Raw genomic sequence first — 27,217 nt, forward strand, 5'->3', positions numbered from 1 at the left:
GTGGCTTAAACAGAAGGCTTTCAAAAGTATCCTCCTTCTTAGGCAGTCCCTCGGAACCGAGGATGACTTGCTTCCACATTAAAATGAGTTCGCAGGTGACTGATTAGTCCAATGTGGGACCTACAGTCTCTGTCACAGGTGGGGCAGACGGTGGTTGAAGGGACGGGTAGGTGGGGTGCTTGGGTTGATGTGCGCTCCTTGCGCTGCCTGCGCTTCGCTTCCGCTTGCTCCCGGTGAAGAGACTCGAGGTGTTCGGCACCTTCCCAGGTGCTTCTCCTCCACTTTATGCGGTCTTGGGCCAGGGATTCCCAGGTGTCGGTGGGGATGTTACACTTTTTCAAGGAGGCTTTGAGGGTGTCCTTGAAGCGTTTCCTCTGCCCACCTGGGGCTCTCTTGCCGTTTCGGAGCTCCGAGTAGAGCGCTTGTTTTGGGAGTTTCGTATCGGGCATGTGGACAATGTGACCCGTCCATCGGAGCTGATCGAGCGTGGTCAAAGCTTCAATGCTGGGGATGTTGGCCTGAGCAAGAACACTGATGTCGGTGCGCCTATCCTGCCAATGGATTTGCAGGATCTTGCAGAGGCAGCATTGGTGGTGTAGTGTATGTACCTTTAAGAGAGAACTACTTTTACTGCTCCTGTACACTGTAGTGCCGGCAGTGACCACACCTGTATATAAGCCTTGAGCATGCCTCTGTACTGTTAGTTTTTAGACTACCCTCCTCCAGTAAACACCTGTTGATTGTTAATTTACAGCCTCTGTCTAGTTATTGGAAAACATCATACTTTAAGAATCAATGGATTCAATAGTGGTGACGAGGTCGATTCGAATCTACCTGCAACTCTGCATTTCCTTTCAACGATTCGCTCCAGGAGGACGGTGGAAGAAAGTCGAGGCCAGAAGCACGGGCGTCGACCATGAGCAACCGCCCAGTCATCCGGCAGAGAGTGAACATCGCAGGGGAGGCTGTTGAGGGCTGGGCTTGGTTCTCCAGCCACGACGATCCAGCAACAGACTGGCAACAGGTACAGCGCAGACCCTTCCAGGACAGCGGCGGCTGGAGTCGACCACGGGGTAAGAGAGAGGGTGAAGCGCACAGGGCACAGCCGGGGGGGGTTGAAGACCGAGCGGCGTTGACGGAAAACAAAAAGAGAGACAGGGTAAAGCACAGGAGAACGTGCAGAGCGCAGCCAGGGCTCAAGGGCTGAACAGCGTCAGCGAAAAAAAAAAAAGGAAGCGCGGGAGACGCCATTGAGCCGCGAAGAAGGGAGAGCGCGGGAGACGCCATTTTAGAAGCCGCAGCGGAGAAGAAGGGCGAGCGCGGGAAGAAAGGAAAGCGCGGGAGACGCCATTTTGTGCCAGCGGAGAAGAAGGGAGAACGCGGGAGACGCCATTTTAGACAGTTAATCACACCCAGGGATGTCGAAGAGTGGCAGTATCACTGAGTTCGACAATGAAGTCGAAGATCGGGCGACATATGTGGAACGCATTGAGGTGTACTGCAAGGCGAATGAAGTGCCGGATGCTAGGAAAGCACTGGTTTTGTTAAATTCCATGGGTGCAAAAACTTATGGCTTACTGCGAAACCTAATAACCCCAGAGAAGCCAGTGGATAAGAATTTCGAAAGCATAGTGGAAATCCTACAGGATCACTTAAACCCCACACCGCTGCTGATAGCAGAAAGATTTATGTTCCACAACAGGAACCAGCATAAAGATGAAAGTAATGCTGAGTACTTAACGGAACTGCGCAAGCTATCGAAACACTGCCAGTTTGGATTGGGACTAGCAGATACGTTAAGGGACAAGTTTGTGTGTGGGCTTCAAAGTGAAGTAACCCAGAAACGGCTTCTATCAGAAAAGGATCTTACGCTGGACAAGGCTTTCAGCATGGCAGTATCACACGAAGCAGCTGCATGGGGCGCTGCAGAGATACAACAGAGACCGCAAGAATATGGCACCAATGAAATGTCATATGGAGCAGGGAAGTGTAATCGCTGCGGCAGAACAACACACGACCAGAAGGATTGTTGGTTCAAGGACCAAGTGTGCAGACAGTGTGGAAAAGCAGGACACATAGCAAGAGTCTGCAGGTCAGGGAAGAAAACCAGCAGCAAGAAATCTCCACAGGAGAAGTACAAAAAGGTACATAAGGTGATGGACAGTAGTTCAGACGAACAGAAAAGTGATACAGACTCCGGAAGCAAGGAGCTGGGTTGTCTGAAACTACATAAGGTAATCAAAATGGAGGATCACCAGACTATCTGGGTCACGCTCAAGATAGACGGAGTCCAGTGGAAATGGAATTGGACACAGGATCAGCCCTAACAGTCATAAACCAAAGAGACTACAAGTGGCTATTCTCACATATACCCTTGAAAGCTACAGAGATTGTCTTGAAGACGTACACGGGGCAAAAAGTCTACCCCAAAGGAAAAATAAGGGTGAACGTGATATACAAAGGCCAGGAAATACCCAAAATGGACCTATATGTATTGCCAGATGGAGGACCACCACTACTAGGACATGAATGGATCCGGAAGATACAATTAGATTGGCATTCCATACAGGCACTGAAGGTTGAGGCCAAAAGGGATGACAACGTCATACCTGGACGACTGTCAAAAATGCTAACTGACACACAAGAAGTGTTCCAGGAGGGACTCGGAACATTAAAAGGCATAACAGCGACGATTAAAATAGAGGAAAATGCAAGCCCAAAGTTTTTTAAGGCCAGGCCTTATGCGATCCGACCAGCCGTCGAAGCAGAGCTGGAAGGGTTGGAACGTTCAGGAATACTGTCCAAAGTGGACTGGAGCGAGTCGGCTACACCCATCGTTCCTGTAGTGAAGAGGTCGTTGAGTAATACGCCCGGGGAACCAAAGAAGGTCCGCATCTGTGGGGATTTTAAGGTGACAGTGAACCCAGTCCTTCACACGGTACAATATCCACTTCCACGGATTGAGGATATTTTCGCCTCGCTATCGGGAGGTAAACGCTTCACCAAGATTGATCTGGCCCAGGCGTACCTGCAAATGGAGGTGGAAGAAGCCTCGAAACAATACCTCACGATCAACACTCATAAAGGTCTCTACCAATACAACCGGCTGGTGTTCGGGGTAGCATCGGCTCCAGCTATTTGGCAAAGGGCAATGGATCAAGTCCTGCAAGGGATTCCAGGGACCCAGTGTTATTTGGACGACATCCTGGTCACGGGCGAAGATGACAGTGATCACCTCGCCAACCTGGAGAAGGTGCTCACTAGATGAAAGGAATATGGGCTATGAGCTAATCGCCACAAGTGCGAGTTTTTCCAGAAGCAGATCTCGTATTGTGGCCACGTTATTGATGAAAAGGGTTACATAAGTCCCCTGAAAAGATTGAGGCAGTTGTCAAGGCTCCAGCACCGGAAAATGTGTCACAACTGAGGTCGTTCCTCGGGCTGGTGAACTAATACCATAAGTTCTTACCAAATTTGTCTACAGTATTACACCCACTGAACACCCTACTGCAAACGGGGGTACCATGGAAGTGGAATGACGAATGTAAACGAGCTTTCCAGAAGTGCAAAGAATTGATCACATCAAAAGAGGTGTTGGCCCATTTCAACCCAGCACTACCAATTCGGTTGGCGTGTGATGCATCACCCTATGGTACTGGAGCGGTGCTGTTGCACAAATTCCCAGATGGGTTGGAGAGGCCAGTAGCCTTTGCGTCTCGGTCACTAACCTCAGCCGAGCGCAACTATGCCCAGATTGACAGGGAGGCCCTCAGCCTAGTATGGGGAGTAAAAAAATTCAACCACTATCTGCATGGGCAGAAGTTCACCTTGCTGACTGACCACCAACCACTTGTTTCCATCTTTAATCCAAAGAAGAGCGTTCCGGTGATGACTGCACAACGGCTACAAAGATGGTCCCAATTTCTAGGGGCGAACCAATATGAAATAGAGTATAAGGGCACGAAACAGCATGGAAACGCTGATGGGATATCACGCCTGCCACTGCCTACTGTGGAGGAAGCACCAGCAGTGGACCCTATCGAAATATTTTATTCGTCGATAATTGAACGATTGCCAGTAACTAACGTGGATATAGAGAAGGAGACCCGCAATGATCCGACACTGTCTCGGGTATATGATTTGACGGTGAAGGGATGGCCAAAACATGGTGACTCAGTGTTGCCAGCATTCTCATCCAGAAGAGAACAGCTGTAAGTATGCCAGGGGACAGTGATGTGTGGATCCCGAGTGGTAATTCCACCCAAGTTAAGGGAGAGAGTGCTCAATGAGCTTCACGAAGGCCATCTGGGAGGGGTGAAAATGAAAAGCCTTGCCAGGGCTTATGTGTGGTGGCCTGGGATCGATCAACAAATCGAGGACCTGACAAAGAGCTGCTCAGGATGCCAGAAGGTCCAAAATGCACCACCACATGCCCCTCTACACCCATGGGAGTGGCCCTCCTCTCCATGGCAACGGGTGCATATTGATTTTGCTGGTCCATTCATGGACTCAATGTTCTTAATAGCAGTGGATGCGCACTCGAAATGGCCTGAGGTGATCAAAATGTCCTCCACCACTACAGAGAAAACGATTGCAGTCCTACGGAACATTTTTGCCAAGAACGGCTTGCCAGAGCAGGTTTGCTCTGATAACGGACCACAGTTTGTGTCCGAAGAGTTTAGAAAATTTATGAAAAGGAATGGGGTAAGGCATTACACATCCGCCCCGTATCATCCAGCCACAAATGGATTGGCTGAGAGGTTCGTACAAACCTTTAAAAAGGTGATAAGGGCCATGTGCGATGATGAAATTCCACTACAGCATAAGGTGGACAATTTCCTGTTCGCCTACAGAAATGCGACACATGCAGTTACCAACCAGACCCCGGCCATGATGTTCTTTAACCAAAGGTTGAGATCTCGTCTGGATTTGCTCAGACCAAATGTGTGAAGGAATGTTGAGGATAAACAATTCCAGCACATTAATGAGACGCCGACAAGGAGCTTCAATGTAGGACAACCAGTCTTGGCCCGCGACCACCGAACAGAGAAATGGCAACCCGGAACGATATGCACACGGCAGGGGCCACTAATGTACACAGTGGATGTCGGGGAGAACATTGTGAGACGCCACGTCGACCAGATCCTAGCGTCACAGGAACGAGTCAACCCCATGTCTCGCGTACCTGGGGATGAACCCGACATACCGGTAGCATCTACCCCAGAAACAGTAGCAGCGGAAGCTGATGAACTAACCGACGAAAGGGAGCCAGAATCGCCTCCGCACCAAGAACAAGAACCTCAGGAAAGGCACTATCCAGAAAGGATCAGGAAGCCGCCCCAAAGACTGAATCTATAAATGGACTATTTCAGCTTAATGTGCATGTTAAAGTGTTAACTGTTATTTGAATGTTATGGGTACTGTTAATCTAAAAGGGGAGGAATTGTAGTGTATGTACCTTTAAGAGAGAACTACTTTTACTGCTCCTGTATACTGTAGTACCGGCAGTGACCTCACCTGTATATAAGCCTTGAGCATGCCTCTGTACTGTTAGTCTTTAGACTACCCTCCTCCAGTAAACACCTGTTGATTGTTAATTTACAGCCTCCGTCTAGTTATTGGAAAACATCATACTTTAAGAATCAACGGATTCAATAGGTGGTACCTCTCCAGTGCTTTGAGGTGCCTGCTGTACATGTTCCATGTCTCTGATGCATACAGCAGGGTGGGTATCACTGCTGCTCTGTAGACCATGAGCTTAGTGCCGTGTTTGAGGTCCTGGTCTTCAAACACTCTCTTCCTCAGGTGACCGAAGGCTGCACTGGCACACTGAAGGCAGTGTTGGACTTCGTCGTTGATGTCTGCCCTTGTTGACAGTAGGCTCCCGAGGTATGGAAAGTGGTCCACATTGTCCAAGGCCTTGTCATGGATTTTGATAATCGGGGGGCAGCATTGTGTGGTGGGGGCAGGTTGGTAGAGGACCTTTGTCTTATGGATGTTTAGTGTAAGGCCCATGCTCTCGTACGCTTCAGTGAAGGTGTTGACGATGGTTTGGAGTTCGACCTCCGAGTGAGCGCAGACGCAAGCACGTCTGCATACTGTAATTCGACAACAGAGGCTGGGGCGACCTTGGATCTGAACTGGAGGCGACGGAGGTTGAACAGTTTCCCACCGACACCTGGGAATCCCTGGCCCAAGACCGCACAAAGTGGAGGAGAAGCATCCGGGAAGGCGCCGAACACCTAGAGTCTCTTCGCCGGGAGCAAGCGGAAGCCAAGCGCAGGCAGTGCAAGGAGCGCACGTCAATCCAAGCACCCCACCCACCCGTCCCTTCAACCACCATCTGCCCCACCTGTGACAGAGACTGTAGGTCCTGCATTGGACTAATCAGTGTACTAAAAGTATAACAGGGCACCACACTCTTGAATGCCAAATATATGCATGGCCTGATTGCTGCATCTCTCTCTTGTAATATCAGCTGTTGCATATTTTTGGTGTCCAGTGGCCCACCACCACACATCCTATATGTATTCTTTTTACAGGGTTACATGTCAAAAAGCATACTCACCTCAAATAATAAATAATGTTCTTTAAGTCTGTATTCCTCTGCATCTTTAGATTTGACATTCTTCTCAGGAGGGTGAGTGCTGTGTTCTGCTAATTCGGTTGAAATCTGTCTCCACTTGGTCTCATGAGACTTCAGCTGCTCCTCCTAAATGCCACACATTATACATCACAAGCTGTTTTTATAATTGAATGTGACTCATAAATGCAGGAACAGTCAGTATTTTCTAAATATTGTTGCTTTATGTTTGATGAAAGGAGTCTACAAATACATGTTTGTGTGATCTAAATTCTTTGAAAACAAACCTTCACACATAAATAAAATCACATTAAAAATTAGAAGTTATAAAACATGCTTCTAAACTTATTCAAATCATATATGCCAAATTATTATTAATTCCATTTACAATGCTATGTTCCATTTACGCTCATTTACATTAACTTTTGAAATGAGGACGGTATTTGAATGCAGTTAGAACCAGAATTAAATGATGAAAAGAAAAACCAAGGTATTCTTCATTAAAAAAAATTAACCTGGCCCCAGAGATGGGGGAAATTTTCCTATTCCAGCACTAAAGTGGCAGTACTTTGGAACAGCGAGTATCATGTTCACCAAAATCTAGCTGGGCTGAACTGTTGGAATTTGTGATCACTGGGCCTGCATTCAGCTTACTGACAGCATGGGCAGGAAATAATATGCAGCTGCAGCTCTTAAAGGCTGCGCTTCTGCCTAAGGGGCTGCTTAATTTTTGCTGGGTGCAAATGAAAAAAGTACTTGCATTAAAATAGCGCCTTTCATGACCCCAGGATATCACAAAGTGCTTTGAAGTACTTTTGAAGTGCAGTCACTTGTAGTAATGTAGGGAAACGTGACAGCCAAATTGTGCAAAGCAAGGTCCCACAAACACTAATGAGATAATGACCAGATAATCTATTTCCAGTTATGTTGGTTGAGAGATAAATACTGGTCAGGACAATGGGGAGAACTCCCCTGCTCTTCATTGAATAGTGCCTTGGGATCTTTTACGTCACAATGGGGCCTCGGTTTAACATCTCATCCGATAGACGACATCCCTTACAGTGCAGCACTCCCTCAGTACTACACTGAAGTGTCAGCCTCGATTATATGCTCGAGCCTCTGGAGTGAGACTTGAGCCCGAAATCTTCGGTCTCAGATGTGAGAGTGCTACCACTGAGCCATGGCTGACACTAATGTTTGTAGAAAGGGATTAATCACCTCCATTTTCTGGGGCATGTTTGGAGGTGTTTGTGGAAAAAGTACAGCAAGGACATCACAGGACAATCTCCTACCAGAAGTAATATCCAGGTTGCTTGGCAGGAGGTGGCTACCAGAGTCAATGCAATGATAAATGTCCAGAGACTCCGGCAGGTGAGGAAAAAAACATAGCCTCAGGAAGTCTACCAAGGTAAGGTTGGCCAATGTTGCATTATACCACGTAGATAGGCAAAGTATACAATTTCCTCTCATCCACAGAAAATAACGCTTCCCGAGCTTCACATGCATGGCATACTGTAACTGCTACATGATCATTTGGAAAGATCACTCCACAAAGCAAGCTTGCCACACAACTAACCTTTACTCACACACAAACTGGAATGCAGGATGGACACTTGGCGGTCACTCATCAATCTCATTGAAACTTTAAAAATTCTAACAGGACTAGACAGACTAGATGCAGGAAGAATGTTCTCGATGGCAGGGGAGTCCAGAACCAGGGATCACAGTCTAAGGATAAGGGGTAAGCCATTTAGGACAGAGATGAGGAGGAATTTCTTCACCCAGAGAGTGGTGAACCTGTGGAATTCTCTACCACAGAAGGCAGTTGAGGCCAATTCATTAAATATATTCAAGAAGGAGTTAGATATATTTCTTAAGGCTAAAGGGATCAAGGGATATGGGGAGAAGGCAGGGACAGGGTACTGAGTTTGGATGATCAGCCATGATCTCATTGAATGGCGGAGCAGGCTCGAGGGGCCGAATGGCCTACTCCTGCTCCTATCTTCTATGTAATGTGCTTTTCAAAGTTCTAACACCTCAACACTACGGCCGAGATTTCACCTACCGAGGCAGGTCCAGTGCGGCTGGGGTGTGAACCCGCTGCTGGCTCCAGCCACTCTGGGAAATGATTTTACGCTGATTGGGCTTGTTAAGCCCGCCCAGCGCGTTTCCCGGCCAATTGAAGGAAGCGGGTCTGATGACATCAATCGGTAACACATCATCAGCCGGTTTCCTTAAAGGGACCATGTGCAAATTGATTTTGTCATTTGTGCTGGCAGTGTTCTACAGCACTGAGCTGCTGCAAACACTGACAAGCACTGCACAGAGGTGCACGGCTGTACCCAGGCTGTCCCATGCCTCCCTCCATAGGATTATGGAGGGAGTCACAGCACGCAGGGAGGTTCTCTTCCTGGTTTCACATTGCACACGAGGACACAAGCAGGGATGTTGTTAGGAGGACCAGGCTGCAGTGGCGCAAACCTTTCAATGATCTCAGTAGATCACGAAACGTTACTGCAAAGCCACACTCAACCTCATCCTGCTGTGCCACTCATCACATCCCCATCACTCTGCATTCCCTACCCTAATCCTGCACATCCTTACTAACACAAACTTACCTTGCACCTCCACCCATCCCTCTCTATCTACATTATCACTTTATCACTTCCCCACCTCACTAGCCACCCCTCACACTCACCCTCATCTTTGTCCAATCATACCAACTAACAACACACAAGGGTAGGCACTTGGGTGTTTTAGCCAATGTTCATGTGAAGTTCCTGTTAATGTGCTGTCAAACATTGAAATCTTTATTTTCAACACTTTGCATTCTTGGACAGATTTGTGTGCACCTTTGGAAATGGCTTACTGAGTTGCAGTGAATGGTGAGACATAACGGTCCTCCCACAATGGTGGTGAGCGTGAAAGGAATGGCTTGGGCATTATAGGGATGCTTTATGGTGTTGGTGTGGGGTGGTGCCAACCTGGCGCATCATGTGGCAGCCAGTGTGTACAGCATCAAGTAAAGTAAATCTGGCTATTGTGAGGCCATCCCTGGCATCCCATGCAGCAGTGTAGTCAGGTGCTGATGCCCTGTGTCCTGTGCCGCACCAGTTGATTGCAGAGAAGGTTGGTGTTGTTGTTGGTGCTGCTGGTGTGGAGGCTGATCGTGGTGGGATTCTGAGAACCAAGGTGAGAGAGTATAAAGGGCACCAATGCTGATGGAATAGATGGCAGGTGAGGTTGAGATGACAGGAACGATCTGTCAATGGTGAGAGAGGTTGTTCCAATGAGGTGACACTGGATAGAGAGTTTGCTCCAAACACCTGCAAGCTGCATAAAGCTCAATCTGTCTTCCAAATGCAGTAAGCAACAGCTTCTAACCTTGGAAAGTGAACAGCTATAAAATGGGAGCTTTTAGAGAACATTTTCAGCTGTCAAGTTAAGAAATCATCCCAGGCTGACAACTCCCGATCTGCTTACCTGACATGATCCCCAAGTACAGGGGAAGCCGTGGGCGAACTCTTAAAATCTAAAGGTGAACTCAAAATAGTTTTTAAATGCCTGTTAACAAGCTCTTAATCATCTAAATTGCCTCCCCCACCGCTTGGTGTTGGGTCTGTTCAGCGATGACAGACTCAACATCTGGGAGACTAGCATGGAGGCAGGTTGACACCAGGTTCCCTACCCGCTGTCAAAAATAAATGTTCCCAGCTGACCCGCCATCAAATATGCTCGCTGACCCCCCAAAAAAATTCCCCCCTACCTCTCTGCCTGCAAGACAAAGCAGTGCATATATTAGACCACTCAGTCAGTATGAACATGCCATGCTCAACATAGTGGGGCCTGAGGACATAGAGGGAGTAGGCCATGGTGAGGTTGAAGATATCCTAAAACTCAGGGCTAGTCCCATCCTTTTCCTTATTATTCTTTCTCCACTCACTCACTCACTCACAGTTTCCATAGGAACAAATGACAATGACACATTTAGCTGTGAAAGCTCTATTTCAGAAGGTGTATTTCAGCCACCATTCCAACATAGCTCCTCCTTTTCTATTTCTATTGGTGTCCCAAAGAAAAAGCTGCAGATTCAGTAGCATTTGCGAAGCCAGCGCCTCACAGTACTTAGCATTACTCATTCTGTCTGTAGGAAGTACCAGCACAGTAATATCAAGCACAAATGATTTAGGGAGTCCATTTGAGGGAGGTACATTTGGTGAATTACAGAGCATAAGTATGCATGAGCAAGTCGTGAAAACAGAGGAAGAACAGGAGCTTGTTGCCTGGAGGCTCAGCTCATGTCCTCCCATAGCCATAAAGCCCGGGGATCCTCATGAGGCTTACACTTAAAAGGATGCTATCTGAGCACCAACATTGTGAATCTAAATATCCGTTTTGAATGTTCAGACGGCTTGGTTTGTAAAATCCAAGAAAGGAGAGGTTGAGATAGAGATCTTGCATCTTTCAACAGAAAACTGGATAAATATTTGAAGCAGAACAATGTATGTGGCTATAGGAAGTAAGCATGGCAGTACTGGTTTTGGATTCCTCTAGTAAAGAGCCAGCACAGATATGATGGGCCAAAAGGCCTGCACCTGTGCTGTAAGCCATTATGGTTCTAGGCTGCCTTGTCTGGTTTCAACATGCTGGAGGACTGGATGGAGTGAGCCATCCTATGTAGGTGTTCACTGTACTTATTGTTCCCTGAAGACTGCTCCCTTTCAGATCAATGGACATGATGAGCAAGTGTCCAGCAGTAGGAACAATGCTGGACTGGAGTAGACATAGATGAGGCTGAGCAACACCAAATCAAGCCTCTCGCACCCGACCCTCCCCCTCAAATAACAGAAGATAAGCCAGGAAATGAGCAGGGTCAAGCAGCCAATGCAGCAGCAGAAATGGATGGAACCAGTTTCATGGCCATCTCATGATCCAGCACAAGGAAGAAGAGGGTCATCTGAATCCCAAGATGCTCCCTCTAACATTAAACGGCCAGTTAGCTAACTTATTTCTGCCCCTATGAAACATAGAAGATAGGAGCAGCAGGAGCAGGAGTAGGCCATTCAGCCCCTCGAGCCTGCTCCGCCATTCAATGCGATCATGGCTGATCATCCAAATTCAGTACCCGGTCCCTGCTTTCTCCCCATACCCCTTGATCCCTTTAGCCTTAAGAAATATATCCAACTCCTTCTTGAATATATTTAATGTATTGGCCTCTACTGCCTTCTGTGGTAGAGAATTCCACAGGTTCACCACTCTCTGGGTGAAGAAATTCCTCCTCATTTCTGTCCTAAATGGCCTACCCCTTATCCTTAGACTGTGACCCCTGGTTCTGGACTCCCCGACCATCGGGAACATCCTTCCTGCATCTAGTCTGTCCATTCCTGTCAGAATTTTATAAGTTTCAATGAGATCCCCGCTCATTCTTCTAAACTCCAGCGAGTACAAGCCCAATCGACCCAATCTCTCCTCATACGTCATTCCTGCTATCCCAGATATCAGCCTGGTGAATCTTCGCTGAACTCCTTCCATGGCAAGAACATCCTTCCTCAGATAAGGCGACCAAAGCTGCACACAATACTCAAGTTGTGGTCTCACCAAGGCCCTGTACAACTGCAGCAAGACATCCTTGTTCCTGTACTCAAACCCTCTCGCTACGAAGGCCAACATACCATTTGCCTTCTTAACTGACTGCTGCACCTGCATGCTTACCTTCAGTGACTGGTGCACAAGGACGCCCAGGTCTTGTTGCACTTCCCCTTCTCCCAATCTATTGCCATTCAGATAATAATCTGCCTTCCTGTTTTTGCCACCAAAGTGGATAACCTCACATTTATCCACATTACATTGCATCTGCCATGCTTCTGCCCAATCACCCAACCTGTCCAAATCACCCTGTAGTTTCTCGGCATCCTCCTCACAGCACACACGCCCACCCAGCTTTGTGTTGTCTGCAAATTTGATGATATTACATCTAGTTCCCTTGTCTAGATCATTAATTCAATTCAATTCAATTCAATTTTTATTTGTCATATATGCAGCAGACGTATGTACTGCACAATGAAATGTTGATTTTTACAAGTCCTCCAAACATTGGAATAAATATGGCATAACAATGATAAAATACTAATAGAAATACAGTAATAATAAATAAAACAACAGTAATAAATAATAATAAATTATACGTTCAGGAGTCTTAAGGCCTGGGGGTAGAAGCTGTTTCGAAACCTGCTGGTACGAGACCGTATGCTTCGGTATCTCTTACCGGACGGGAGCAGGGCGAAGAGGTTGTGGCTGGGGTGGCTCACGTCTTTAATGATTCTCAGGGCCCTCCCCCGGCACCTCTCGGGGTAGATATCCTGGACAGCAGGTAGTTTAATTCCTATAGTATGTTGTGCAGCTTTCACCACCATCTGTAGAGCCTTGCGATCTGTGGCGGCGCAGTTGCCATACCAGGTAGTGATGCAGCCGGACAGGATACTCTCGATGGTGCACCGGTAGAAGTTGGTGAGAATTTGGGCGGCCATTCCAAATTTCTGCAGTCTCCTGAGGAAGAACAGGCGTTGGCATGCCTTCTTCGTTACGACGTCGATGTGATGTGACCACGTTAAGTTCTCCGTAATGAATACACCCAGGAATTTGAAGCTGCTAACCCTCTCCACCTCAGCCCCTTCGATATAGATTGGGGTGTGTCCCTCCCCCTGCTGCTTCCTGTAGTCCACGATCATCTCCTTTGTTTTGCTGATGTTGAGGGAGAGGTTGTTGTACTTGCACCATTCTGCTAGAGTTCTTACCTCCTCCCTGTAGCCTGTCTCGTCGCCATCTCTGATCAGGCCTACAACGGTAGTGTCATCAGCAAACTTGATGATGGAGTTGGAGTTGTGCGTGGCCACGCAATCGTGAGTAAACAGGGAGTACAGAAGGGGGATGAGCACACAACCCTGGGGAGCTCCCGTGTTCAGGATCAGTGTTGAGGAGGTGTTGCTGCCTATTTTCACCACCTGGGGTCTGCCCGTCAGGAAGTCCAGGATCCAGTTGCATAGGGAGGTGTTAAGTCCTAGCTCACTGAGCTTCTTGACAAGCTTGGAGGGGATAATGGTATTGAATGCTGAACTATAATCAATGAACAACATTCTCACATAGGTGTTCCTTTTATCCAGGTGTGATAAGGCAGTGTGCAGTACAGTGGCGATGGCATCATCCCTAGATCTTTTTGGGCGATCATTAATATATATTGTGAATAGCTGGGGTCCAAGGACTGATCCCTGCGGTACCCCACTAGTCACTGCCTGCCACTCGGAAAAAGACCCGTTTATTCCAACTCTTTGCTTTCTGTCTGCCAACCAGTTCTCTATCCAAGTCAATACCTTGCCCCCAATCCCATGTGCCTTAACTTTACACACTAATCTCTTATGCGGGACTTTATCGAAAGCCTTCTGAAAATCCAAATACACCACATCCACTGGTTCTCCCTTATCTATTTTACCAGTTACATCCTCAAAATATTCCAGTAGATTAGTCAAGCACGATCTACCTTTGTAAATCCATGTTGACTTTGTCCGATCCTGTCACTGTTTTCCAAGTGCTCTGCTATTACATCTTTTATAATGGACTCTAGCATTTTCCCCACTACCGATGTCAGGCTTACCAGTCTGTAATTCCCTGTTTTCTCTCTACCACCTTTTTTGAATAGTGGGGTAACATTAGCGACCCTCCAATCCATGGATACTGTTCCAGATTCCATCGAATGTTGGAAGATGATCAGCAACGCATCTACTATTTCTAGGGCCACTTCCTTAAGTACCCTAGGATGTAGATTATCAGGCCCTGGGGATTTATCGGCCTTCAATCCCATCAATTTCCCAACACCATTTCCCTACAAATACTGATTTCTTTCATTTCCTCCCTTTTATCAGACCCTATGTGCCCTGACATCTCTGGGAGGTTATTTGTGTCCTTCTTTGTGAAGACAGAACCAAAATATGTATTTAATTGGTCTGCCATTTCTTTGTTCCCCATTATAAATTCCCCTGATTCTGACTGCAAGGGACCTACGCTTGACTTCACCAATCTTTTTCTCTTCACATATGTTTAAAAGCTTTTACAGTCAGTTTTTAAGTTCCCTGAAAACTTACTCTCATACTCTATTTTCCCTTTCTTAATTAATCCCTTTGTCCTCCTTTGTTGAATCCTAAACTGCTCCCAATCCTCAGGTTTACTGCTTTTTCTGGCCAATTTATATGTCCTCTCCTTGGATCTTATGCTATCCCTAATTTCCCTTGTTAGCCACGGTTGAGTCACCTTTTTTGTTTTATTTTTATGGCAAACTGGGATGAACAAATTCTGTAGTTCATCCATGCGGTCTTTGAATGTTTGCCATTGCCTAGTCACCGTCAACCCTTTGAGTGACATTCCCCAATCAATCCTACCCAACTCGCGCCTCAGACCATCGTAGTTTCCTTTATTTAAATTCAGGACCCTCGTCTCTGAGTCAACTACTTCATTCTCCATCTTAATGAAGAATTCGATCATATTATGATCGCTCCGACCCAAGGGGCCTCGTACAACAAGATTGCTAATTAATCCTTTCTCATTACATAATACCCAGTCTAAGATGGCTTGATCTCTGGTTGGTTCCTCGACATCTTGGTCCAGGAAACCATCCCGTAAACACTCCAGGAATTCCTCCTCCACAGTATTGTTACTAATTTGGTTAGCCCAATCTATATGTAGATTAAAGTCATCCATGATGACTGCTGTGCCCTTATTGTACGCTTCTCTAATTTCCCATTTAATGCCATTCCCCGACCTCTGCATTACTGTTTGGCAGTCTATATACCACTCCCACTAACGTTTTCTGCCCCTTGGTATTTCTCAGTTCGACCCATACAGATTCCACATCATCAGAGCTAATATCTTTCCTTTCAATTGTGTTAATCCCCTCTTTAACCAGCAATGCTACCCCACCTCCTTTTCCTTTTTGCCTATCTTTCCTGAATATTGAATACCCCTGGATGTTGAGTTCCCAGCCTTGGCCACCCTGGAGCCATGTTTCCGTAATCCTAATCATATCATATTCGTTTACCTCTATTTGAACAGCTAATTCATCCACCTTATTATGAATGTTCCTCGCATTAAGACACAAAGCCTTCAGGCTTGTTTTTTTAACGCTATTAGATCTTTTAGAATTATTATTTAATGTGGCCATGTTTGATTTAAACCCTTGATTTCTCTGCCTGTCGCTTTTGTTTTTCTCCTTCCTATCTTTTGCTTTTATCCTTGTTTCCCTTTCCTCTGTCCCCCTGCTCAGGTTCCCAACCCCCTGCCATTTTAGTTTAAACCCTCCCCCAGAGCACTAGCAAACACTCCCCCTAGGACATCGGTCCCGGCCCTGCCCAGGTGCAAACCGTCCGGTTTGAACTGGTCCCACCTCCCCCAGAACCGATTCCAATGTCCCAGGAATTTGAATCCCTCCCCCTTGCACCATTCCTCTAGCCACGTATTCATCTGAAATATCCTTCTATTTCTACTCTGACTAGCACGTGGCACTGGTAGCAATCCTGAGATTACTACCTTTGAGGTCCTATTTTTTAATTTACCTCCTAACTCCCTATATTCAGCTTTTAGGACCTCATCCCATTTTTTACCTATGGAAGCATCCACAATAGGTTTTAGAGTACATAATCTCTCACCAAGGAGAGACATTAAGTATCAAATATTAGGCAAATGTACAAATAATTTATAGGTGTTAAATTTGGTTAAACTTTTTTCAATAAAATAAGGTAATAGATTAAAGGAATATGATCCACTGTTGCTTAGTTAGTAGAGAGGCAAATGTTGACTAGACGTGTAACAAAAATTGAGTTATTTCTGTCAAGTTTTGCTTGGTGGCCGTCTCATTAAATCCACTGATTATACAAAGGGGGAGAAATTGGGTGAGTAGCGCCACCTGTTAGCGCCTAAAGAGGCAGTCAGTGGCTGTAGCGCCACTGGCTGCGCCTCCTGTGATATTCAGCAGGGGCGCTAATGGTGGCGTTAGCCTGTTGCGCTGCGCCACCACCGATGACGTCATCGGTGTGCGCAGCGCCCCATTAGCGCCCCGTTCGCGATATTTGGTAGCGAACGCCGCTGTAGTGCCGTTCGCTACCCGTGCCCGGTTCACGGGGCCTTGCTGTGCCGGCAGCGGCGCAAGTTAAGGTGGAGGTGTGGGGCGGCCGCCTTTTACGGCGGCCGCCTGCCAGCACCTCCAACCCCGGCCTCCTGACACCACCCCCCCCGCGGCATTGCCGGCTGTTTCCCGAGACCGTGTGGCGCTGCGGCACGTTGCGCTGCGATATTCAGTTTCAGCGCCCTAAGAGGGACGCGGAGCGCCTCGAGCCTCGCCCCGTGTCCCTCGAGGGTTTCTGAAACTGAATTTCTGGTGATCGGTATTACTCCCAACGCAGCGCAAAAATCAGCGCCCAGGCGAACTTGGCGCCAGTTTGGCGCCTCAACCCAATTTCTAGGCCAAAGAGTTTAACAGCCAGCTATGCCAGAATCTTGTATCAATCCTATCCTATCCCAAGGCACATTGCAAGTTTCAGGATGGAGAGAGAAATAATTAAAACTTAAACAATATTGCATGATTTGTTCAGTTCGTATATGACTGACAGTTCTTTTTTAAATTTCAGCAATGGATAACCAAAATAAGAAGTCACTCTTTTCTAGAATATTAAAAAAACTGTTAAAATCTCCAGAAAGGAATCAAAATCAGTTTGAAATTCCTGAAAGTCAGAAACATCAGTTTGAATTTCCATAAAACAGTTTAGATTAGGTGCCCACAGTGATAAATACTCTAAGATAAGAAATGCAATTAAATAACAGTTTTTTGAAAAGGCCTATCTTAGTTCTTAGATTTGCAATATTTTTATTATTTTGTCCACTTAAGGAGCTAGGTGGAAGGATGGCTACTGTAAACATATAACAATATTATATGACTGTTACTTATTTACTTGTTTATCTTTTGTAAAATAGATTCACTTGATATTTTAAGCTTGAAACAAGGTCTAGTGTGATGATGACAGGAGAGAGCTCTTACAAAGACATGGGCCTAGAAATTCGGTTGTGGGTTCGCCAGGGCTTTAGCGCCTGAAATCTAGCGCCGGCGCTAAGTCCCCCTGCGCGCGCCAAAAATTCAGTAGCGCCGCGCCCAAACGGCTGCCGGCGCTACTAGAGGGTGTCAGCGCCTCGAAATGGGCGCTGAGTGCCGCATTGCGGCGCAATTCCGGCGCTGCGGCACCCTTTGCGGTGCGGCAGGCTGGGGAAGTGCAGGCCTCCTCCTTCAGTTAAGGAGGAGCTGCCTGCACCCGCCCGCTGGCCGTTCAAATGTTCAGAAAAATGAGCCCGGCACCTCGGACAAGTGCCGGGCTTGCAGGCCAGACGCATCTGTTCCGCGGGGGGGGGGTGGAGGAGTCCGGGGAGGGAGGTGCGGGCAGGCGGCCGGCGGGAAAGCGGCCGGCCGCCGCGCGACCTTAATGCGCCGGCGCTAACTCCTGCAAGACTCGGTTGCCAAAGTCTTAGTTGCGGCTGCCACGGGCGAGGCGGCCGCAACTCAATTTCGGCGCTGGGGCCCGTCACCACAGCAACCGGGACGCTGCGCACACCGATGACGTCATCGGTGCCGGCGCAGCGCAACCGGTGTAACGCCGACGGAAGGGCCCCACTGAATTTGCCAACTGGCCATAACTCCGGCGCTAGGCCCTCCAGCGCCCCAAATGGGGCGCTAAGCCTAGTGAATTTCTAGGCCATGGGATAAATCCAGTAGTTAAATGCAATTACCAGACAAAGTTTGCTGTTCATTACCTGGGTACATTATCGTGTGCATACCTAGGTCTTAAGGCAAGAATAGACACTTTTGAAGCTAAGGGAAGTTGGGACTTACCAAATACTAGTGACCTAAGATACAAGAGCCAAAATACTCTAAAGGTAAAAAAGTTAGAAAAAACCCAAAACATAAGAGTGTATTTGGCACCTGTATTGTCCAAATATGGAGGGAGCTGTTTGTGCATTGAGCAGTTAAGGCACCTGGCTCCTTGTCTTGTTCTGTTCTTGACTGTAGATGGGTGTCATTCTACACCACTTTCTCCATGCTTAAGCAAATTTGGATGGCAAAGTTGTGGCGTATGCAGCACACTATTATGATCTTGGGGACTTTGATGGAGCTGTATTATAGGACCTCCTGATCTGTCCAAGTATCTGAATCACTGATATTAATGTCTATATTTTGCTTAGTAATTATCCTGGTGGCTGCATAGGCTTTGTTGTATCTGTGCTCTGCTGCTCATGACTTTCCCAGAGATATCAGGAGCCAGGGGTAAAGAGGATACCCTAGGTCTCCTATAGGCATCCTTGCACTCTTCTTTCTCTGTCCATTGCCCTGTATGCAAAGGTGGATGCAGGTAGGCTATTTCTGACGCAGTTTGATCTGCATTTCATCCTTGCTTTTATTCTCTTCTTTATAAGAGAAGTATCCCAATTATAATGCCTATTTTAAAAATTATAATTGCAGGCAACTAAAATTCTGGCAGCCAAAACTCTGCCTAATTTCTCTAAATACAAAACACAAAAAATTAGAATTAAAATAACACCTTGTACTAAGCTAATGAAAATTGCCACTTCTAATAATCTTCTCAACAAACAGCCATTCACCCTTTAAAAGTTAACTTCCTGTCAGCCCAAAATGTGCCTGCCCCATTGTCCATTCTACGCAAGAAAATGTACTGTAAGAATCACAGGAAATTGTGTATCTGGTAATATACACACATCCAAAATACATTTCCACATTTCAAGTCCTCATCTGTTTTTGATAAAAACTTCCAAGTCCCACCTTAACATCTAAATGGAAGTTTATGTGCAGTGGAGATTCAACAGGTTCGATCTCCCACAATTTGTAACCACCACCCCTCACCCCAGCATGCATTCAGTTCCACTGTCACCAGTGATGGCAAACCAGAACATTTATCCTTATATGACTATGTCCAAATTAAGGATAAGAAAACTTGTTTTGGTTCAGAGATTCAAATTGGTTCAGACTCAGATTGATTACATAGGAACATAGAAACAGGAGTTGGCCATTTAGCCCCGCAAGCCTGTTCCATCATTCAATGAGATGATAGCTGATCTGTGACCGAACTCCATGTACCCACCTTTTCCTCATATCCCTTAGGATACCAAAAATCTATCAATCTCAGATTTAAAATTTGCAATTGACCTAGCATCAACTGCCGTTTGCAGAAGAGAGTTCTAAACTTCTACCACCCTTTGCGTGTAGAAGTGTTTTCTAACTACATTCCTGAAATGTCTGGCACTAATTTGTAGGCTATGTCACCTAGTCCTAGACTCCTGAACCATCAGAAATAGTTTCTCTCTATCTACCCTATCAGTTCCCCATACTATCTTGAAAACTTCAATCAAGTCACCCCTTAACCTTCTAAATTCCAGGGAATACAAAATCCTAGTTTGTGTAATATTCAAATGGTCTTAACCTTACTGAGCTTGAAATCACATCAAATTGCGAGAATTGTTGCTGGTTCAAAATTCAGTGGCCCGAAATAAGACACCAAAGTTCAGATTAACTGATTTCTGACTTAGGAGTTATGCATGTGTAACATTATGATAAAACATAATTCATGCAATATTTAGATGTTGTTTCTGGGCTTGGCAGCATTTCAGTGGGACAAAAGCAAGCCAGATGTTCATAACAAATGTTTACAACCTCATACATTTCAGTTCATTAATAGTGTGATTACATCAATCAGTAGTCCAACTCAATTCCATGTCAGACATCATTGTAGAGACAGGTAGCATTTTACACTTCATAGTCAATAATTTTCATACTCCATAATTTTATACTTATCACCTGGGAAAGTTTGGTGGTAGACGAAGGGAGAAGAGGTCGGCTGAATTTTTTCAGTGACCCAATAGCAGCTGGAAAGGAGGGTGCTGAAAAAATGGCAGTTACCAGGTTTATTCTCAGTATCCAAGAGTGCATTTCCTCTTCACTTCTGTCAAATATTGAAAAAGAAATGCAAATGTTACTTTGTTTCCAAGCAACGTTGTCCGCTATTATAATATTTGAATAATGTTTACTGTTAAGTTGTCACAGAGCAAAAACACAGTATGGTGAAGAAAGGAAATGCAATAACTTTTTCAGATCAGTATTTTAGGTGATGTTAGAACACAACATTTCTCAGAAGTATTCAGAGATAGAAATGTGCCACTGCAGACATGACTGTGTGACAGGTAGCTTTAAAATGGGAAAATCCTATAGAGGTGTTGCCTAGAGGCATGACAGGATGGTGATGTCCAAATAATAATGAGTGCATAACATAAAAAGCAAATTTCATAGATTACAGATGTAAACAATGATTGTTTTCAAATTTTCTGTTTAAAGAAAATAAAATGTAAGTGTTCTAATCATCACCCTTTCTCTCTCTCATAGCAAACTCTGAAATGAAAACATAAGCACTTTACAATTATTACATCAAAAAAGTTAAGATTTATAGTACAGCTTATTTTGAAATCATTTCGAAAACCAAACACACATATCCAGTTGCATTGACAGAATCATACTAACGCATTCTGGAAAAATCTTCACACTGCACATGTTCCGACTGGAGTTAGCGGTTTGTATTTTTGTTTTAAAAACGTATTTATTTTGTGCTAGTTCTCTACTGAGAAGTGCAGTATTGTGGAACACAGTAGCTACAGCAAAGCACGCCGCCATGAAAATAATCCAAGAGTGAGGACAAGATGAAAATACAACTGTAAATCCTGTGGGACCATGGAATATGATTCTTTCCCAGAAACAATCAACTATATATATCTTTTTTTATTTTTATATAAAAAGTTTACTGGCTGGTAACAATTTCTAATGTGCTTGTGTGATTTAAGTTGAACATTTTAAAAACTAATGATTTTTGATCACAATTGGTCAGATTTCCTGAAGTAACCTTTCCATTGTAATAGCTTAGGATATCTAAAGTTTAAACATTGATCATTCAATGTTAGAAGTTTAAAAGGAAACAAGAAATGTAAGGTTTGGAAAAAGTAAGATGGAAAGTAGAGGTGGAGGATTCAGGTTGGTGCAGAAAGTTAGTTGAAAGAGGAAGGCAGAAATAGAAGTAGCAACATACAAATAAGCAGAGTACTCAGAGTGACAGGTGAAACCTTACCAAAGAACATGCGATCCTTAACACACCAAATTGTCAATATACTTAGAACTTGTTTTAACAATCCAAGAAACTCTCTTATTAGCAAATTGAATCAGGGACTGATTGCAATGAGGGACTACGCGGCTGCTGAATTGTGCCTATACACCAATTGCCCTATAATTTAATTCTAGAGGTATTGGTTTAATGTCATCTTGTTTGTAGAATTATGACTATTATGCAAATATATTCCATCATGTAATGGTAACCCAGGAAATGCAGTGTTATTGTAATCCTGAAAAATGTGTTTTTATTGTTGTGCTTACATGATTTAGATTTTATTGATTGACACTTAAAATCAATCTTTTTCGGAAATGCATTGCACGAATCACAGAGACCAAACCTTATGGCTGATAATCAACTGTATAGTTGTAGTATCATAGATATAGTTAAATAAAGTAATTATAAGTAGAATATAGAGGGTTGTGTCAAGTCCTTCAAGTCTTCCAAGGAGGTTAACAGTTAATGATAACTCATTCAGTTTCTTGACTCTACGGGCTGGATTTTACCAACCTCGGCAGGTCCGTGGTGGGTGACGTTGGTGGCAGGTCCCAGCCTCGCTGCTAGGGTTTACAATATTATCCTTGGAATGGCCAGGAATTTCCTTGGAGCTTCTCCCACTCCTCCACTGTAACTCTGCTGGAAATGCAGTGGAAACCCCATTTACATGTGTCAATGGGGTTTCCATTGCAGTTCCAATGAAGTTACTGTGACAGAACAAGAGCAGCTTGAGGAAATTCCCAGCCAATATGCCTTCAGTATTAGTACAAAGTCAGTAGTATAAATGAGCTTCAGTTGGTTTCTGAAATATTGCTGATCTATTCAAAATCCAGGTTTGCAATTTTAATAATTGTAAAAGGGACTGACATCTGACAGGTGGCCTTGTAAGACCCACATCCAGGCTTATAAAGAAAGGTGTGGTCAATGAGTGATTTGTGATACAATGACACTAATGCATCACTTTATCTTGCTGATCGCAATCACTATTTGAATTTAAATTCCAAACTGAGAAACAAATTTAATATAAGCACATTGCAAAAGTTTGCTGCAGCACAAACGTACTGCAATACAGTGGGATTCAATGGATTTTTTTTCTAGTAGCCTCATCCTAGCTGTTGCCTCTCCAAAAAACATGCTGTGAAATTTGCTGAACCAACCAGCTGATAATGTACAAATAACTTAATGAGTTACATTGACAACTACAGTAACATGTCACAAAAATTAGTTTCCAAATTAAATTTGTTTCAAAGTACAACATATGCGCTCAAAATAGATATGTACAATATTCTTACGGTGCTTGGAAAAGAAAGACTCTCCAGTCTGCTGTCTTCAATTTAAGAACATTAGGCCTTTTGCTGTAATCAGTAGCCTTTGTTGCTAATGCATGGTGTATGCGAATAGCATTTTTCAGATCTACTTCAGACAAATCTCTGTCTAGCTTATATTCATCCTATAAGAGATAGATAAATAGGACAATTATGTTTTAAATTTTGATGATTAATGAAAAGAAAACAGCCATTGTATAGTATGAAAACAATCACATTCCATTGTATGCTTTAAAGTAATAAGCACTTTTTTTTTGTCAATTTTTCTCCCCTACTCTCCTATCTCATTTCATGCACTCCAACAGTCTTTCAATACCTAACCCAACTGGCTATTCATTGGGTTTGAGACAAGACAATGTTTGTCAGCCAGCTATACGATCACGGAGGAATCATACTCTAGCCTAATCCTATTCTCATCTTCCTGCCAGAAATCTGTTTTTTCTCCTTCTTTAGCTCTGGAAGTGCAGAGGCCAATTGTAGTGCCCCAAGATTTACTGCAACTGCTTAACATGTGAATTAATTCCAGTGAACAAAGTTTAATCTCATGTATCATTAATTTTTCCAATAAATATTCTGAAAGGTATAAATTCAACTGATTATCAATAATAATTTCAGACCATGATAGTCAAGCAAGTTCTGAAGTATATAATATGTTGCAAGTGTTATTGGCCATTTCAACCATTTTCCACATTGAATTTTAACCTGGAAGAAACATAACACTTACATATGCATGAAGCCTGGTTAATGACAAGTTTCAGGTGTAAAAGCTAGTGGACTGATACAAAAAATAATTTAAAAGGCTAATGGAATGTTGGCCTTTATCTCAAGAGAACAGGAATACAAAAGGGGTGGAAGCTATGTGACAGGTATATAAAGTTCTGGTTAGACCCCATTTAGAATTCTGCATACCACACCTCAGGAAGGATATATTGGCCTTGGTGGGAGTGCAGCACTCAAATGTTGGCAGGGCCCAGGTCCCCGGCCCATTTCACTAGAATGATATCAGGGCTAAAAGTGTTAAATTATGCATAACTAGGCTTGTATCCCCTGGAGTATAGAAGATTAAGGGTGATCTAATTGAGGTGTTTATGATTAAAGGATTTGATAGGGCAGACAGAGAGAAACTATTTCCTCTGGTGGGGGAGACCAGAACAAGGGGGCAGAACCTTAAAATTAGAGCTAATCCATTCAGGATGTGATGTACGGATGCACGTCTTCACACAAAGAGTCATGGAAATCTGAAGCTCTCTCCCCCAAAAAGCTGTTGAAGCTAGGCCAATTGAAAATGAGATTGATAGATTTTGTTAGGCAAGGGTATTAAGGGTTATGGAACCAAGGCGGGTAGATACAGTTAAGATACAGGTCAGTCATGATCGAATTGAATGGCGGAACAGGCTCAAGGAGCTTAATGGCCTACTACTGTTTTTATGTTCCTATCTTCCTACTTTGTTGAATGCATTCCATTTTACATTAAAGATGTTATCCGTCCTGCTGATCATTTCCCCAAAATGTACTTACTTATAAACAGGATTAATTTGTATATGTTATTTTCTCATAAAAGGCAATTAAAAATAGAACAGATACATAGGATTGAAATCAATCCTTGATATTATGTACAGCTTACATTTATTTGGGATTCTTATTTTGTTTTCACTTTTTCTGATAGTCAATTCTCTCTCTATGTTCATCACGTATGATATTGTAGCGAGGATTAATAATGTGACATCATCATTGCATGCTTAATTTAAATATAACTTGCAGTTGGCAGGTAGGAGGTTCCAGGCAGGATTCACCTCTTTGGGGAGGGGAGGAGGAGTAGTAGCAAGGCAGGACCTTTCCCTACCCCTTTGACTCCCTCTGAACCATGACCCATTTTTTTGGTGAACTACTGGCGGGATTTCCCAATGCCAAGAAAAAGACCACCACTGTCTGGCCGCAAAAGCAAAGTCCTGCTTCAGCGAGACCACAGCTATAGCACCAGATGAGGCAATTGAGCATTTAAAGGAGTATAAGAGCCCTGAAGATCGAAGGAGCTGTAGCCTTGTAGGCCTCAGCAGAGACCAAGGCCTACACAGCTAACTGTATAAGAGCATAAATGGAGGAAGAGGAGGCCTGTACGAGCTCCCTCTCCCTCCATTTCCTGACCTCGGGGCCAATACTCTGGGCATATTACCAACGTCCAAATGGGCCCAGGAAGTAGCAATAACTGGGATGGATGAGAAGTAAATGGGCCGGGGACCTGGGCCCTGCCAACATTTGCATGTGGTGACTGGGGAAGGGGTGGGCAGCAGTGTTCCAGGTCAGAATGGAGGGGGGGAAATCCAGATTGGGACAGTGAAGTGGCAGTAGGCCTCACCACCAGATTTTGCCTCATTCTCTGCCGCTACCCTGCCCCATTTCATGCTGGACTGCAGAAGAGAGTAAAGAACTCCATGTCTAGTATAAATTAAGGTAGAGTTTCCACTTTGGGCGCAGTTGGGAAATTGCACCAAAAATGCACTGGGAAGGTTACAGTTCAAGTTTCCGATAAAATTTATTTGCATAATCACAAACACAAAAATCTTCCATGAAGCAGCACAATCAGGCAGCGTAATAGAATATAATCATTTATTTTTTTCTGTCCATTAAAAAGTATTCCTTTATTTATTTAAGAGTGGTATTAATATAGCTGAAAATGGGTTTATCACCAAAAATAAGCATTTTTAGTAAGAGAGTCCAGTCCTTCACCGGTGAGTAACCTGATTTAAAATCACTGAAAATGACTATAAAACTATACTGAACCATTTAATAGTTTCATTGGCATTCACCAGTCAGTTTCTTAGTACAGTACAATAAATATTGTTCGAGATGAAAAAACTTTAAAATGTGCCTACTAGTGCCTGTGCACCTATGAAAATGAGCGCAATTTGAAGAGCATTCCCTAACCAGCACAATCGGCGAAATCTCACAATTTTGACCTGGGGGGGGACCTGATCTGAGCAAACTGAATCTTAAACCAGCATAAAAGATTATGCAAAACACAAACGTAAGTGGTTTTGGGCATAACTCACTTTTAAAATTCCCCGATCTTTTGCACTGGTTCGGTCGATTCCGCCCAGATTGCGCTGATATTACTAGCATTAACATGTGGAAATTCTACCCCATTAAACCCTACTTTAACAAAGCAACTCATTACAATAGGCAGATACACAACATTACACGCCACTAGTAACTTTCAGTTTGGCTAACAGATGCCTGCAGGTTTCTAAAAATACTCAGCAGGCCAGGCAGCATCTGTGGAGAGAGAAACAGAGTTTCTCTCTCCACGGATGCTGCCTGGCCTGCTGAGTATTTCCAGCATTTTCTGTTGTTATTTCAGATTTCCAGCATCTGCAGTATTTTGCTATTGTGTCCTGCAGGTTTCTATTTGGTATCTGTAATTCTAATAAGTGTTATGTGTATATAGACAATTTGATTTTTTCAAACATTCACTACCTTTTGCAAGTAAAGAATAGTCCCTTTGAGCACGGCATAAAACTTTTTCCATCCTCTTCTTCCCCTCGGAGCTAAAAGAAAAATGAAATTTTAAGCCATATTTATTAATATGCTCTTCTAGTTACATTGTTATCAATCTTGATGATTTATTAGAAATGCATCAACAGCACCTATAAAATCAAACAGTTTTTGAACGAACCTAAGTACTCATAGTCACTTCTAAAGTCTTGGTCATAGAGATTTTAATCGGGACTTAGTATATGAGTCCATGTGGGTGGACTAAGGCCAGGTAGCACATTTAGACCCCTGGCTTTTACCTGGGCAACTCTGTTGCTGAACCTGTTATTTATCCACACAAATGCTACATATATACACACACATAAGACACTGTATGCTTCGGTGCTTCAGTTATTGCATGTGTATAATTGTTTCTAAAAGATAACAGGCAAAATGTATGGCAGGTGCTACATGGTTAAAGTAATGGACAGAACAGAGAGGGCATGCCTACAAATCCAGCAACTAATTACATCACATTTTCGTAACTTATAGGCAATTGTTTGGGGCAATAATTGCTTACCTCGGCAGTC

General features: G+C 44.3%; 1 protein-coding gene across 7 annotated transcripts in view; it reads right to left on the minus strand.

The window, feature by feature from the left end:
• The window catches only part of psd2 (pleckstrin and Sec7 domain containing 2), a 301,948-nt gene that overhangs the window by 22,203 nt on the left and 252,528 nt on the right, over nucleotides 1–27,217 (minus strand). For 6 of the 7 annotated variants that reach the window (XM_085995221.1, XM_085995220.1, XM_085995215.1 and 3 more), the window contains 4 exons: nucleotides 26,631–26,701; nucleotides 23,124–23,281; nucleotides 20,481–20,625; nucleotides 6,569–6,712 (listed from right to left, as the gene is read on the minus strand). In XM_085995221.1, the coding sequence (XP_085851347.1) occupies nucleotides 6,569–6,712; nucleotides 20,481–20,625; nucleotides 23,124–23,281; nucleotides 26,631–26,701 (518 nt within the window). The remainder of the gene's footprint in view (nucleotides 1–6,568; nucleotides 6,713–20,480; nucleotides 20,626–23,123; nucleotides 23,282–26,630; nucleotides 26,702–27,217) is intronic. The other variant, XM_085995219.1, reaches the window with a different exon arrangement.

The sequence above is a fragment of the Somniosus microcephalus genome, chromosome 8, assembly GCF_052327205.1.
Source record: "Somniosus microcephalus isolate GS21.2 chromosome 8, FLI_Smic_1.0, whole genome shotgun sequence".
Classification (NCBI taxonomy): Eukaryota; Metazoa; Chordata; class Chondrichthyes; order Squaliformes; family Somniosidae; genus Somniosus; species Somniosus microcephalus.